Raw genomic sequence first — 16,148 nt, 5'->3', positions numbered from 1 at the left:
GTAGCATTTAGTGTTTCCTATGGAAATCATTTTACATCACACAGTGGGGGAAAGAGGAAATGGCATAAATAGCTTCTAATAGAATTAACGGTCTCATCACATCTATCCATTCCCCACCCTCCCCAACTGTAGCAGAAATATATTTTTCAACTTTTAAAAGACCAAAAAGATAAAATGTTTCCATCACTAAAATAATCAATATTAAAAATGACCTTTAAAATGGGTTGGCAAACTATAGCACTTGTGATGAGACACTGTTCAGGGGCATGTGGACTGACTCTTCCCCATTGCTTTTACAAACTGCCCCCCTGCCAGTGAGAACCAAGGCTACCAAGTAATACATCAGTCCTTACCCCCTTTTTCCTCATTCTCCTTAATGGCAAAATGTAAGACTAGTAGTGATACCCGATTTTGACAGGTTCACAACTTGGGTCTAACATCTGAAGGTTAGGATTGCTTCCTCCAGAGAGTCCCCCCCAATATAATTTATTCCTAGCTTTTCTCATTGCTCCTACAAATAAGCAAAACTAAATATAGTACTTAGTTTATTAAGCAGTTGGTTACAAGTATTTTGTTCACAGGTTAGTCTTACATGTCCCTCTTCTCTCTGGCACAGCCACCACTTTGGTGGAAGGGATCATAACCTGGTGCCTGGATCACTGCAACAGACTTGTCTTTGGTCTCCTTGCCTTGAGGCTCTCCCTACTTTACTCCATCTTTCACTGACCATATCATTCCCATTAGTAAGTGCTAGTACCTCTATTTAACCTCCAGATTCAAACAGAAAATCCTATTCGGCTTTTAAAATCCCTCATAACTTGGCCTCTTCCTACTTATATTTTACTATCATCCAGATATTCTATGATACAGGGATGCTGGCTTCCAGTGACAAGATCCTCCATCTTGACCCTATGCACTTTCATTGGATGTCCCTCATGCCTGAAATTCTCTCCCTTCATGACTTTCCATGGCTCCCTTCAAGTCTCAGCTAAAATTCTACCTTCAGTAAGAAGCCTTTTCTGATCCCGTTTAACATGAGTACCTTTCCTCTGAGATCATCTCCAAATTATTCTTCACATCTGTGTGTCTCCTTGGAAAAATTTGTACCTAAGTGTTTACATGTTGTCTCCCCTATTAGACTGTGAACTGCTTGAGGCAAGGATTGATTTTGCCTTTCTTTGTATTCCCAGAACTCAGCACAATGACTGGCACACTGTAACCTCTAATTTTTGTTGACTTGATTTGGTATAAATATGATGACCTTCAGAAACTGACCAGATCACTTACTGATTTAAGGATATTAACTCTAAATTCATGCCAAAGTCCAGAACTGGTTGCAAAGCTTGGAGGCCAGATTAATCTATAGGAATCACAGCTGCAAAAATTACTGGGAGATAGGGCCAGTCAACATTCTTGGATAGCCACAGACCACAAGTCAGGATACCTTCATAGAAGCTTTGCATATCACTAATGCCAGTTGGTCATCACTACTGCTGTGCTGCTGGTCTAGAGGATTTTTTGTCCCAATCAAAGTCACATCACAAGAACATCATTAAGATCAGACTCTATCATAAACCTAGCTTTATCATGAAACCATTCAATTCAATTAAGCATTTGTTACACTTCCTCTATTCAACTGTTCTTTGGCAACATTTCCTCTTTCATTCCATTTCAGCAGACCCAAACAAAGATATGGAGACTTTACCTCACTTGGTAATGGAAAAAAAATATGAAACTAAATAAAAAAGAAAGTTTGTGTTGAATTATACTCCAAAGGTGGCAAATTAAAAAAATCTCTAAACGACATTTATAATTGTTACGCGTAATAATGACAAACTGGAAACAACCTGTGCCCAACAGCTGGGGTTTGGTTGAAAAGTGGTACATTAATGCCCTGGAATATGAGATTCTCATTAAGAAAAACAAATATGAAGAAGGGGAGATATATAAAAACTCATTTGAAATTTTTCAAAGCAAAATAAAACATACTGAGAATAGTACATACATTAAGAAACTAAAATCATGTGAAAAATGTATTTTCCTAGCATGTGAACATACACCTTGAAAGGAACTTTAGAGGGATTTATTGATAAATTCTTATTTATTGCATACATAAGCATATTTTTCACCATAAATAGTTATGAGTTTAAATGTTTTTCTGGGTTACATGATGTTAATTTATTCGTATTAAACATTATTTTTTTTTAAAATGAGAAAAACTGTAGTAGATGGGAGGCAAAAGACCAGGAAGCCCTGGACTTTGTCTTCAACCCAGCTGAAGGTAAGTGAGAGGCTTTCCTTCTTGGCTTCAGTTCCCAAATCTACTGAGAAATGACCGTTACTTCAAGGGATAAATAACCAGAGCCTATGAGTTGGACTGACCTTTCCAGCACCCTCTAATTCTTCCTTATCTTTCTGGGCATGTCCAGCCAGCATTTTCATTTGAATAATTCCCGCAATTGCTATAATGGGTACGATGGCTAAGAGCAAGAGTGTTAACTGCCAGCCATAGACAAATGCGATGATGATTGCAGTCCCAAGATTGGCTACATTCTGGGCAATAAGAGCCAGTCTAGCACCAGTGGCCTAGAAAACATAACAGCAATTAAAAAATGCAATATGCTTACCTTTAACTGAACAAAAGAATAAAATAAAAAGATAACTGAATAAAAGAATCTAATCACAAACTCCCCAACTGAATATCTTGTTGGTGAAATAATAGAAATAGCTAGCATTTATATGGCAGGTTAAGGTTTGTAAAGTGCTTTACATGTTAATTCATTCAATCTTTGCAACAGCCAAGTGAGTCAGATGCCATTATTATCCCCACTTTACAGACAGAGATATAAGCTTGAGTGACTTGCCCAGGGTCATAGAGCTAGTAAGTGACTAAGGCAGAATTTGAACTCAGGTCTTCGTGGCTATAACGCCCTCATTTTACCACTGTTATATCAGGTAAAAATTAAGCATAATAATCAATATTTAAATAGCATTTATTATGTGTCAGGCACTGTATTAAGTGCTTTTTATAAATATTATCACATTTAATATTTAAAACAACCCTTTGAGGTAGATGCTATTATTATCTTCATTTTACAGTTGAGGAAACTAGGGGCAGCTAGGTGGCACAGTGTGTAGAGCATGGGTCCTGGAGTCAGGAGGACCCGAGTTCAAATCTGTCCCTCAGACTGTGTGACCTTGGGCAAGTCACTGAACCCCAATTGCCCTGCCTTCCCCCCTCCAAAAAACAAAACAAAAACAGTTGAGGAAACTGAAGCAAACAGTAGATTAGTGACTCGACCAGGGTCATACAGCTAGTCAGTGTCTAAGGCACAGTTTGAACTCAGGTCTTCCTGTCTGCAGGCCCAGTGCTCTATGCATTGTGCTATCTAATACATAGATGTGTCACCTTGGGCAAATCACTGAGTCTGCCTGGCTTCTGTTTCTTCCTTTGCAAAACCATGACCTCCAAGGTCCACATTCCTGTAACTTGTTCATGCATATCTCTGATCCTTGTCCTCTAACCACTTCAATGATCAAATCAGACAAATTCTGAAAGTTACCCGAAGGCATGATGGATAAGCTCCCTGAGGGCAAGGAACAAACACTGATGTAGTGCCTACTATGTGCCAGGCTCTGTGTTAAGGGCTTTTAAGAATATTGACTCAGACTTGCACGAGAGGTGCTGTGGTTATTCTCATTCCACCGTTGAGGAAACTGAGATAAAGAAAAGTTAAGTGACTTGATCAGGGTCATACAGCTAAGTAAGCATCTGAGGTCATATTTGAATTCAGGTCTTCCTGACTCCATGGCCGATGCTCTATCCACCATACCACCTAGCAGAGGGCAGAGACTCTTTTTCAGGTCTAAATCCCCACATCCGTGCCTTGTACATAGTAGGTGCTTAACAAAAGCTTACTCGATTGGTAGTCTCCAGAATTTACAAAAGATAAGAGGCCATTCAAGAAAACTTACAGCTTCTTTAGATATCATAGATTATCAGGATGGGGAACCTGCGGCCTCGAGGCCACATGTGGCCCTCTAGGTCCTCAAGTGCAGCCCTTTGACTTAATCCAAACTTCACAGAACAAATCTCCTTAATAAAAGGATTTGTTCTGTAAAACTTGGACTCAGTCAAAAGGCCTCACCCAAGGACCTAAAAGGCCACATGTGGTCTCGAGCCTGCAGGTTCCCCACCCCTGGATAGGTACTTTGTATTTTTATACAATGTCTTTAAAAGTGATGAAAATGCACAGAAGAAGAATATCAATTTCATACTTAACTCAAAGAATGCCAGGAAGAAGGCCAAAAGGAAGCCTGGTACTTACCCCCTTGACTTGGGAGGCATCAGTAGCAAGTCTTGTAGTCAGAGCACCGGTGCTGTTTTTAGGGTCATCAAACCAGCTTACATCCTGCGGCACAAAACAAATTTTTCACTTGTGGGTACAGAATATTGCATACTATGTCCATTTCCCCCCTTTGTTAAATTATCTTCTCTTTATCCCCGTTTCCTTTCCCTGAGAATAGGGACGGGCTCAAAGAAAGGCAATGAATACCACTATGTGAAATAATGAAGAGTGAAATGAGCAGAACCAAGAGAACATTGTTTACAGTAACAGCAATATTGTTTCAAGAATGACATTGAGTGACTAAGTCATTTCGACTATTATTAATACCCAAATGAACTAAAAAGAACATATGAAGAGAGAAGCTATCTGCACCCAGAGAAAGAACTGATAAATAGAAGTAGGTATAGAGTAATTCCACACACACATACACATATACATGAAATACACACACACACACACACACACACATATATATACACACACGCATATAGAAACCTATTTGTGTCTAATCAAGACCATCTCTAGGGCAAGATGGAGGGAGGGAAGAAAAAAAGGGAAAAATACTTATATGTTAACTTTGTTCTGTATTCGGAGGGAGTGCTAAGCAGTGCATGGTAGATTTGCAGTTTCACGTGCAATCATCTTTTTTATCATACTATGTTATGGAGATGCTTGTTTTATTCCATAAATTAAAAATAAAATACACATTTTTGTAAACAAAGGCAATGAAGGGCTACTGTATAAAACACCCATTCATCTTTTCTACTTGGGCTGTCCTTGCCTAGGACTGAAGGAGAGGAAAGGGGAGCAGCTTTGGATGCAGGAGTATTACGCATAGATGGAGCCTCAGGATGCCACAGTGGCAGTCCTAATCTTTAACTTCTCCCATTACTCACAAGTAGAAAAACTACAGGCCAACTCTCAAGGCATACATCATACTGAAAATAGTTTCTTCTGGGAGGATGGGTGGTGACTGGTCTCTGCCAGCACTGACAGTGTTAAACCAATGACGGACCTGGACATCTAGTCCATCCCCCTGATTTTTCAGATGGCAGGGCTAAGATTCTAACCCAGGTCCTCTGACTCCAAAGGCAATGCTCTCTTCACTTGTTTTATAAAATAAGGAAGTTACATCTGATAACCTCTAAGGCTCCTTCCATCTGTAAATCTATGATCCCATAAGTGGAGCCACAGGAGGAAGACAGAGTCTTGCAATGAAAGCATCAGGGACCAACTGCCAGATTTAAGTTGCCTCATCTGTAAAATGTGGATAATGACATCGTGTACCTCAGAGTTGTTCTGAGGCTCAAATGAGATAACCTGAGCAAACTGCTTCCAAACTGTAAAGGGCTATATAAATTCTAGCTGTTTTCCCCAGTTTGAGTAGCTAGATCTCATATAAATTAGCTAAATATTGTATCAATGAGATAACCTGTGTAAACTGCTTCCAAACTTTAAAGGGCTATATAAATTCTAGCTGTTTTCCCCAGTTTGAGTAGCTAGATCTTATATAAATTAGCTAAATATTGTATCAATGAGATAACCTGTGTAAACTGCTTCCAAACTTTAAAGGGCTATATAAATTCTAGCTGTTTTCCCCAGTTTGAGTAGCTAGATCTTATATAAATTAGCTAAATATTATATCAATGAGATAACCTGTGTAAACTGCTTCCAAACTGTAAAGAGCTATATAAATTCTAGCTGTTTTCCACAGTTTGAGTAGTAATTATATAAATTAGCTAAATATTATATCCCTGAGGGGCAGCAAAAGCTTGTTACACCACTAGGGTCTTTTATATGGTGTAACAGAAAGAATGCTCCACTTGGAGGGCTGAAGCTGGGAATTACAAGTTCAAATCCAAATCCTGGTATATGGAAGGCCTTTTGAGATCATTTAGTTTAATCTCCTCGTTTTACCAGAAAGATGAAGCCATTTGCCCAGGAAAATTGACAGATACAGAATTTGAACCCTGATCTTGGAATTCCAATTCAAGAGAAAGAAAACAAACTCCTTTCACAGCAAGGTCCACCCCCCCTTCTATAGGAAGCCTTTTCCAGGCCTCCTTAATTTTAGTGCCTTCTCTCTGAGATGATCCCCTCTGCCCCCTTTTATTCAGACTATATCTTGTTTGCACATAGTTGTTTACATGTTGTCTCTCCATTGGGATTTTAAGACTGTGGGTTCCTTGAGAGCAGGGATTGGTTTTTACCCTACTCTTGCTTATTACCAAGCTTGGCACATAATGAGTGACTGATAAATGCTAAATGACTAACACAAAGACCCCTGGATCTTATGTGTGATGGCCTGGGTTTGAATCCTGGATCTTCTAATTCACTACCTGTGTGACCTTGAGAAATCATCCCTCTGGGTCTCCATTATCCTCCTTGAGCTCTAAGTTACATGATACCTAAGGTAAGGAGGAATCAGCTCTTTCAATCTTTTGGCAATCTTGCTAGTCACAGAACTAGCTGAGATCTATCTGATGCTCTTCACTTCTGCAATCATATAGATATTTAATTCATCCTTCTGGATCACTGTTCCAGTATTCACTGACAAGTTCTTAGAAAATAAATCTCTGTTGGTCACATCTTTAGAAGTACTAGCCTTGCCTGACATATTCTAGGGCTGAAAAATATCTTTATACATGCTGATCCAGGGCAGATATTTTCCTCCCTTGAGTTGAAGTAGGACTCATGTCAAACCATGAAGAGTAAAATCATTTTGCAGATTTAACAAAACCCCTGTAGTGCCTGCCAACCTCTCTCCTGCCCTTGAAAATGAAAAAATAAGGGTATTTACAGCATCTAGGAGCATTAGTGACCTAAACGTGAATTAATGCAAAGTCTTATGTGGATAGATTTTAAGTTTGCATTACCATTCTAATTTTCCCATCATCAAATTTATTTAACTCTTGATTCAGGGGCTAATTTATAAGATGGTGGTGAAATTATTCTTGAAAAGGAAAGAATCCAGGCAACAGATGGCATTCATTTTATCATCACTATCAATTTGTGACTTAAAAAGAATACCTGTCTCAACATTGCTTTAAAGGCCTTGTATCGGAGTCTCTTGGTAAGAATCTCTCCAGCTTTGCCAAATGTGAAACCCTGTCAAAAAGAAAGAACGCATTAGGGAAAGGAAGGGAAGAAGCATTTATCAAGCCTTTGCCATATACCAGGCACCATGCTAAGCACTAGTTTATTTATAAATATTACAATATTTACAAATATCTCTTTCCAGAGTTTTCTTTAATAGAAGACTATTGGTAGTGGTGGATTATCACCATGGCGGAAAACCAAAGTCAAAGGCACATCTGCTTCCTGGTGTTGGTTTGCTACATGACCTTAATGGACAAGTACGTTTCTTGGTCTAGATTTCTGTTCCAGTTGGACTAGTCCCCTCATAGGATACGTTTTTACCATATTTTTGCCACAGATTTCTCTGTTTATCTAAATTCCACACTGCTAGCCTTCAAGGCTGTAACCAGAATGGCCTTTGTTTTCTTTGAGTGACTCAATTTATCTCAGTGAGCTTTACTAGGTGCTAAGCCCCAGGCCCAAACCCCATTAGATGTTAACATAATCCATGTGGATATGAACCTCCCAGGGTCCTAAGGGGAGGGGCCAACTCAAGAATCAATGACCAGAGCCTGACCTCTGGTGATTCAGATGATGTTTGATGATGTCTGAAGCCCTATAAGAAGGGAGGACAGAGCCATTTGTGTGGGGCTCTGGAGATAGTGTTGATGAGGAGTCTCTGGGCAGCTGTAGCTAAGGAGCCCTCCAGCTTGTAAACCCGGATGCTGAGACTTTGTTGAACTCTGGTAACTATGTGTTGGGATTTGAATCAGACAAAGTCAGTCTGTTGATGTTTGTAATTTGTTTGCATTTTGTCTTGAAGTTCAGGGTGCTGGGTTTTTCCCCTCAACTAAATGAATGATATTTGTATACTGAATTAAAAGTAAGCTTGTCAACCCCTTCACCTTGCTTTCCTTAATTAAGCAGAACAAAAGAACCTGTGCTGTTGGCAGCTTTCTGGGTGCTGGCTGTGGGTGGATCTTACACCCCTACAGAAGCTGCTAGCCAGATTGTTGAAACAAAGGCCCTGCCTCAAGATCCATTGTTTCGATGAAATCTTCCTTGGCTACTTTCACTCTCCTATGATCTTTCCCTTCTGTGAATTCTTAGAATTCTAGAAGTTGGTACTGTACAATCTTACACTCTTTTACTTTGCCTTTGTACACGCATAAGCTGCTTCAGGTACTTCTGTGTTACCTCCTGGAAAGGAAGAGGTCTGGTTTTCCATTCTTTCTGTCATGCCTGTAGTGAGTATCTGGCACTCATGTGCTAATCATGCTGTTTCCCTGGCTATTAGTATTCTCTCTTTCCCCATATTATCATGTATACACTTATCTATTTACATGTTATATCTTCCCAGTAGAATGGAAGTCCCTTGAGGGCAGGAGCCATTTTCTTTTTCATTTTGGTTTTGAAGCCTTGCCCACTAGCACAATGTTGTCTAATGAGAAGGCCCTTAACAAAATCTTGTCGGATTGTATTGCATTACTAAATGATAACTCTGTGACTATAGGTGTTCAGAGAGCATGGCCAGACAAAAGGAATTACATTGGAGAAGAAAGTACAACGAACAGATTCAGACAGCACTTCATCTTTAAGTTTGCCATTTCATTCAAGTCATTTGGAAGGTATAATATTGGATTCTTTAGAACTATGTTCTTTACTGGCTTTTTGTTGCTACTGATGTTTTTACCTTAAGGCACAAGTATAATTGTCAGGGAACATTCCCATTTGGGTAAATGCCAGCCTTAGGAAAGAAAATTTATATATTTTCATTTTAAGCCTCACGTGACTTGCTTCTGAGTGCTTCTTTTCTAGGCCAAAGGTTGACATTTCATTTAATGTAATTTATTTGTTTGGATCAATGCAAGGATTTTTAGGGTCCTCCCAAATTCCACATCTAATTATGATATTAAATCCCATGCTCAGTTCCCTCTTATTCAAACTATATTCTCAATGTATATTATGTAATTTTGGAGGGGGGAAGGAGAATGCTAAGTAGGAATTGTCATGGGATAAAGAGATGAAACAAAGAGGAGACAGAAGAACCTGTACATATTTTATCAAGGCTGACCCATCTTTTAGCAAAATCAACAGAGTACACTCCCAAGTAGACTGAACAATAGTTATACTTTTTTTTTTGTTTGTTTTTTTTGGCAGGGTAATTGGGATTAAGTGACTTGCCCAAGATCACACAACTAATACATGTGTCAAGTGTCTGAGGCTGGATTTGAACTCAGGCCCTCCTGACTCCAGGGCTGGTGCTCTACTCACTTCTAGTTATACTTTTAACCCTCACTGGATAATCAACAAGCATTGATTAAACATCTACCATGTGTCAGGCACAGAGACTTTGATGGTATCCTTAATTACTGGGATCCCCCCTCCATAACTACCTTGCCTGTAACTTGTATTTATTTTGTATTTATTCTACATCACCTTCTATATGGACACATCGTCTCCCCCAATATAATGTAAGCCTCATGGGAGTAAGGATCCTTTTTTTTTTGTCTTTGTATCCACAGCATCCAGGGCCTGTCCCTTCATAAACCTTAACAACTGCTTGTGAATTGACTGATCACTCTAAGACAAACATGAAACAGTTCCTGCACTCTAAGAGCTTATATTCTGTAAGGGAGAAAACATGTACACAAATTTGTAGAAGATAAGTGAAAAATGTGGATACATACCTGAAGAAAATAGGTAATGAAAGAAATAAATCCAAGTATTAAAAATAACAGTGAAAACAAATCACTATCACGCCGTCTCTTATCATCAGAATTCGCTTGTGTAAAGACCTACAAAAAATTTATTTTTATCAAAGGAATGTAGGAATTGCCATGCTGGCTAAGCACAAAAGTCTGTGTGCCCCAATATTCTTTTCCCAAGAGAGGTCTGGTTTTTTTTTGAGGATGTCTAACTGAAAGGCTTATTACTTTTCTCTTAGTAACTTTATAATTCACACCTTTGTCTAAATTTTTTAATTTAATTCATTTACATTTTATGTGGACTGAATGAGTACCACATGTGAAACTAATTAGTATATTTGAAAACAATAGTTCTCTACAAATAGTAAAGAAAGGCAAGGCTGAGGGTTTTAAACATACAGTGAACTAACACACAGGGCTTCCTCTTTTGGCAAAAGATGGATTATTTCACTACAATACCAAGAACATAGCAGTGAGTGTGACAGGGGACTCATCTGGCCTCTTCTCCGAGCTCCAGACCCACATCTCCACCCGCACAAAGGATCTCACTTGGGCATATCACCAGAACTTCAAATGCTGTTCTTCTTCTCACCCCACATTGCAATCTGTGGCACCTGGTGCCAAACTTTGGCATTATCTCTGACTCATAGCTCCCTCTCACCTCTCATATCCAACCAACCATCATACCTCAACCATTCATAAGATAGATAAGAGTGAATGAACAAATCCAACTTTAAACTAGGATTGTAGGATTTTAGATTTGGAACAGAAACTAAAATCATCTACCTTCTCATTAAATAGATGAGGACTAGAGTCATGAGAGGATGTGACTTGCTTGAAAAATATACACAGTGCAGTCACTTCAAATCCACGTTTCCTGAACCCAAATCTAGCACTCTTTCTCTTACTCCAATTACTGCTTATATTGAAATAGATCCATAAATAGCCTAATGGAGTCATTTTGAGTTGTGCTGCCCTTTCTAAAAGGGCATAGATGGAGCCTATCATTTTATATCCCTATACTAGATACCAAAGAATAAGTGCAACAGGAATTTGCAGAAAAGGCAATTTCCACTGGCTTTATTCCCTCACTCCTGGAACTAGAAATACATTAAATCTCTTTTTTTCTGTATATCCCCAAGGGTGAATTTTGCTTAAGTTTGTTTAAAGGTTTGACTTTTTAAAAGCCCATCCTTAATTACAACACAAAGTGTTTACCAGATTACATAAAGCAAGGCTCAAAATCCTGTGGTCATTGGAATATGTCCTGCCACTCATAGCACTTACCCCAATAATCCTGGAAAATATTATAGCGAATGATGGCTGTAGAGCTCCATTGATAATAGCACAAATAGTGCCAACCACAAAATAAGGCCATTCTGTCTTATTCATCTTCAGAATTCTGAAAAAAGAAACTGGAGGCACATTTTCATCCTAGAAAATAAAGATATCAGGACAAGTAATAGATCTTTCAAACTCTGGCATGAATTTTCATTATCTGCTTGCAGTTAAGGCTTAGAGGAATAAACTTTCTCCAGCCTGGTTCATCTCATCAAAGCTCTCAGCAAAGAGAGACCATCCCACACTTGCGTCTCCCCTCTACTACGGCTTATCATTAATAATCAAGTCAATATCAATCTAATTGGGCAACCAGGAGGATGTTTGTTTTGTAATCTTCCAACAATTGCCAGTCACCATTCAGGCGTGTCACACTAGGTCCGATTTAGTGTGTGCAGTTTTCACTTCAAAATATTTGTGCTCTCTTGACTAAAAAGACTGGTAAATTCTCATGTCAGTATGCAAGGCAGGGCATCCATAGTTTTCCTTCTCCACTCCAATAAACATCAGCTATGTGTAAAACATAGGATGTCAGGTGATGATAAAAAGAAAAAAACACCCAAGTTTTGCTCTTTTTCACTTTAAATTCTAGATCCTATACCTCAAAAAAGCAGTTTCAGTGATTTGTTTTAAAAAAAAGCTAAGCAAGGTATTTTTAAAAGGTATCATCAATATATCATTTGCTAATTTTCACATAATTAATAAGGAATTATAGATTTAGAGCTGAAAAGGACACTGGAGACCATCTGATCCAATCCTACCATTTTACAGATAAGAAGATGGAAGTCCAGGTAGGTTAGATGATTGTAAGTCTCAGAAGCAGAATTTGAATCCAAGTCCTAGAATACTATGTTCCTTCCCTTATGTGACCCAGAGAATACTCACTTAAATTGTGCATTTTATGGAAAGTGTCAATTTGAAAAGATGAGCAAGGGTGAAATTTTTTCTCCTGGTTTCTGCTTTCACATTAGTGACTGTTTCAGACAGAAACTTTGATCCAAACTATCATTGTTTTAAATTTGTTTAACTTTTCATCAATGATTAATTGATTATTAGTTAATAATTATTAATGTCTAACTTTTCTTCAATGATTAATTTAATATTAATTAATTTTATTTGTAAAATAATTCTAATCATCTCCTCATGGCATGAAGGTTATTCTAAGTTACCAGTACTTAGCACAGTGCCTGGCATATACTAGGCACTTAATGAATGCTTATTAGCATGACTTAACTGAGTGCTATTCCAGTGAGACAATGGGCTCTCATGAGTTCTGCCAGGCTGGAAAAGCTCTGAGTATGAGGCTGGTGAAGGCTGTATGCCCACCATGAACGCACCAACATAGCTCAGCTTGAAGAGGCCCATTATCAGAAGGTTGATACTTAGGTGCTGAATTGTTTTATTTTTAAAACTTTTTAATTAACATATGCATATACAGTTCTCCCTTCCACATCATGGGGGCTAGGGGACCAGTGCCTCTGCAATCTGGAAAATCTTCATCAATTTTTTGGCCCTCTCTTTGTACCAGAAAAGATATCTGAATTATTATGGTATGAAAAGATAAAATATATTGCCATTATACAATACCATACACATATTTTATGCATTTCTGAGTTTCTAAACTTCTTCTGTGTTGTCTGCAGTTTCTGCAAAACTCCCCCAAAATTCTCATTTAATTTGTTATGCTGACCCACAATATACTGTAACCATGATGGGGAAAGTTGTGATGTGGAACAGATGACTGTATATATGTATGTATATATAGATATAAAACATATCCCTATGTGACCTTCATTTCCAAATTTATCTGCTATTTAGTGATACATTTTATTCTTGTAACAAAAAATAGGGAAATATCAGCTGTCTCTGGCGTATATTTACTTTTCCACACCAACTCAGGAAAGAGGAGAGAGACGTGCATTTTTAAATAAAGAATTATTTTTGTCCATTGCAAGCCAAGAACAGTCTGCTGAGATGCAAAGATGGTGTCACACTCAGGAAATTAAGGATGAACTATTACAGTGAAATGGCTACTGAGTTTTTGCTGCTATATCATCTTTTTCTTTAAAGGTCATGAAAGCAGGAAGCCAAGGGAGAAAAGTAGGCAGTTAATAGAAAGACAGACATGTGAAGGTAAGCAAAGAAAATTGACTTTCTGTTGTGGGCCACGTGCTTCTTTTAAATTTTAGATGCTAGGTTCCAGCTTAACTCTGATCTTGCTTGCACACCTTGGGAAAACATCCCCAGCCATATGAGCAGAAAAATACCAAGAGACTTACAAGCGTTTCCTCCTCTCCAGTGCCTTTTTTCTCTGATCCCTGTTGCTTCTTGATACTTGAGCGAGTTGATCGCCTTCTTAGGCTTCTGGATCCAAAACCTTGTGTAGCTGATTCTGAGGCCCTCATTTCATCTCTCTCTTCATCTGTAGGACCCTCTGATTCAATCTGTTTTCCTCCTGTCTAAAATAAGCAAAAAAAAAAAAAGCTTTAAAGACAGTATCTGCTGTTTAGTTAATCTGGCTTAACAAAGAAAATCTAAGTTTTAAGCTGGAGGAGCTAAGGTCAATATTTTGTCCTTCATTGCTCTTCAATAATAGACTGGTAAGAAATAGCTAGCTATTCAATTGTTTACTTCATCTATGTAAGTATGTTTGTGTGTATGTATGTTTGTATGTATGTATGTATGCATGTACACACATACAGAGAGGAGACAAGGTGTCACAGTGGATAGAGTTCCAGGCCTGGAGAGAGGAAGACTCATCTTACTGAGTTCTCAAATCTAGCCTCAGACACTTATTAGCTTTGTGACTCTGGGCAAGTCACTTAACCCTGTTTGCCTCAGTTTCCTCATCTGTCAAAAGAGCTAAAGAAGGAAATAGCAAACCACTCCAGTATCTTTGCCAAGAAAACCCCAGATAGGGTCACAAAGAGTCAGACACAACTGAAGCGACTGAACATTAAACATATATGTATACATGTATTTATATACATATGCATACATATATACAATTTGTATTATATGTTAAAAGATAAAATTAATACATCATTAAAACCCACTGCAATAAGAATCGTGCAGGCAAACAAAATAAAATGACACAAGGAAAATTATATTTCTTTTAAATCTAGAAACTCAGTGTCAAAATGTGATAAACTTCAAGTCTATCTCCTTTTTTCTTTTCCACAATGATTCCTTACATATACTCTTTTGTATTATCTTTCTTGTGCAGTTACAGAGACCCAATCACTTTTGTCTTGGCTTTCATCTTAATCATATTTCCAATTTATATTCACAAATTTTCTTCTTTAGTTACTCCATGTTCAGGGCTGAAACTTAGTATTTTTATTACTTTCAAAGTGTTCCTGAAGAGAGGTGCTGTTTGCTTATAGTATAAATCATAGCAAAACCCATGTCTGTAGAGAAAAACTGAAAAATAGATATACTGAAAATGTACCTGCATGGTAACAAGTTTGAAGTAAACACCTCCCTGTCTCATTAATTCATTATGGTTTCCTTGCTCCACAATGACTCCATCCTCAAAGCCAGCTATGACATCTGCATTACGGATTGTAGACAAACGATGTGCTATAACAATGGTGGTACGGCCTTCTCTTGCCTGTGGAATAAGGAAACTAGAATTAAGCAAAATTTTTTTAAAAATTGCTATAAACACAAGGTCAAGTACAAATAAGATATGGTATTGGAGGCAACAGTGACTCTGAAAGTAGAATTTCTGAATGCTACACATTTTCCAGTGTACTAGTACTCATGAATGTTCAAAGAATGAAAGGAAAGTCTCTAGCACTCTGGACAGTTCCTTTTTGCATAATTTATGGAAAGATCTGTATAAGAATTGCACATTACCAACAGCCATTAGATAGGGTGTAATCTGCATTGATGAAGGGAGTAGCCACACCTACAGATCATGAATCTGTCAGGAGTACCAAAAATAACTTAATGACTTGCAAGCTTGTCATTGAGGTGCTGTGGACAATGTTATCACCAGAGTGTGTTTCATTCTTTTTATTTTTATCTCCAACACCTACCTAGCAGAAATGGTAGGCACTTAATAAGTTAATTGTTGATTAATTGATAATGGTAATGCATCAAAGGGGATAACTGATGACCTGAAAGGCTTAAGTTCTGAGTTGTGGATTTAATTTTTATTGACATTTTAACTTGCCTGCAGCACAGAGGCATCATGATACAATGGATCTAGAGTCAAAGAGCTTGGGTTCAAATTCTGCCTCTCTCACTTGCTAGCTGTATGACCTGGGCCAAACAGATTTACCTCTCTAGATCTCAGTGTACTCATCTATGATATGGGGGACGGTAGATTTTGTTGTTGTTGTTTTGTGACTCCATTTAGGGTATTCTTGGTAAAGACACTGGAATGGTTTTGCCATTTCCTTCTCCAGCTCATTTTACAGATGAGGAAACTGAGGCAAATAGGGTTAAGTGACTTGCCCAGGGTCACACAGCTAGTAAGTGTCTAAGGCTAGATTTGAATATAAGTCTTCCTGACTCCAGACCTGGTGCTTTCTTCCCCTGTGCCACCTAGCTGCTCTAAAAGGTCCCTTTTAATTCCAAATCTATGATTTTTGAATCCGCTTAATATAATGGTAATGCTAAACCTAAATTTGCACAACTGCACTGCTGGTTTCTAGAATTAGAATAT

The 16,148-nt window shown here is 38.2% G+C and overlaps 1 protein-coding gene across 3 annotated transcripts in view; it reads right to left on the bottom strand.

Annotated features, from left to right (window-relative positions):
- LOC118849937 (ATP-dependent translocase ABCB1-like) overlaps positions 1-16,148 on the bottom strand; it is a 496,364-nt gene that overhangs the window by 149,241 nt on the left and 330,975 nt on the right. The window contains exons 14-20 of one of the 3 annotated variants that reach the window (XM_036759042.1): positions 14,925-15,086; positions 13,753-13,932; positions 11,423-11,569; positions 10,118-10,225; positions 7,380-7,457; positions 4,329-4,412; positions 2,383-2,586 (exon numbers count right to left, since the gene is read on the bottom strand). The exons of 1 other annotated variant lie outside the window; for it this stretch is intronic. In XM_036759042.1, the coding sequence (XP_036614937.1) occupies positions 2,383-2,586; positions 4,329-4,412; positions 7,380-7,457; positions 10,118-10,225; positions 11,423-11,569; positions 13,753-13,932; positions 14,925-15,086 (963 nt within the window). The remainder of the gene's footprint in view (positions 1-2,382; positions 2,587-4,328; positions 4,413-7,379; positions 7,458-10,117; positions 10,226-11,422; positions 11,570-13,752; positions 13,933-14,924; positions 15,087-16,148) is intronic. One more of the 3 variants, XM_036759041.1, reaches the window with a different exon arrangement.

The sequence above is a fragment of the Trichosurus vulpecula genome, chromosome 5 (genome assembly GCF_011100635.1).
Source record: "Trichosurus vulpecula isolate mTriVul1 chromosome 5, mTriVul1.pri, whole genome shotgun sequence".
Lineage (NCBI taxonomy): Eukaryota > Metazoa > Chordata > Mammalia > Diprotodontia > Phalangeridae > Trichosurus > Trichosurus vulpecula.
The sequence above is the reverse complement of the archived record's forward strand: the minus strand, read 5'-3'. Positions and strand labels throughout refer to the sequence as shown.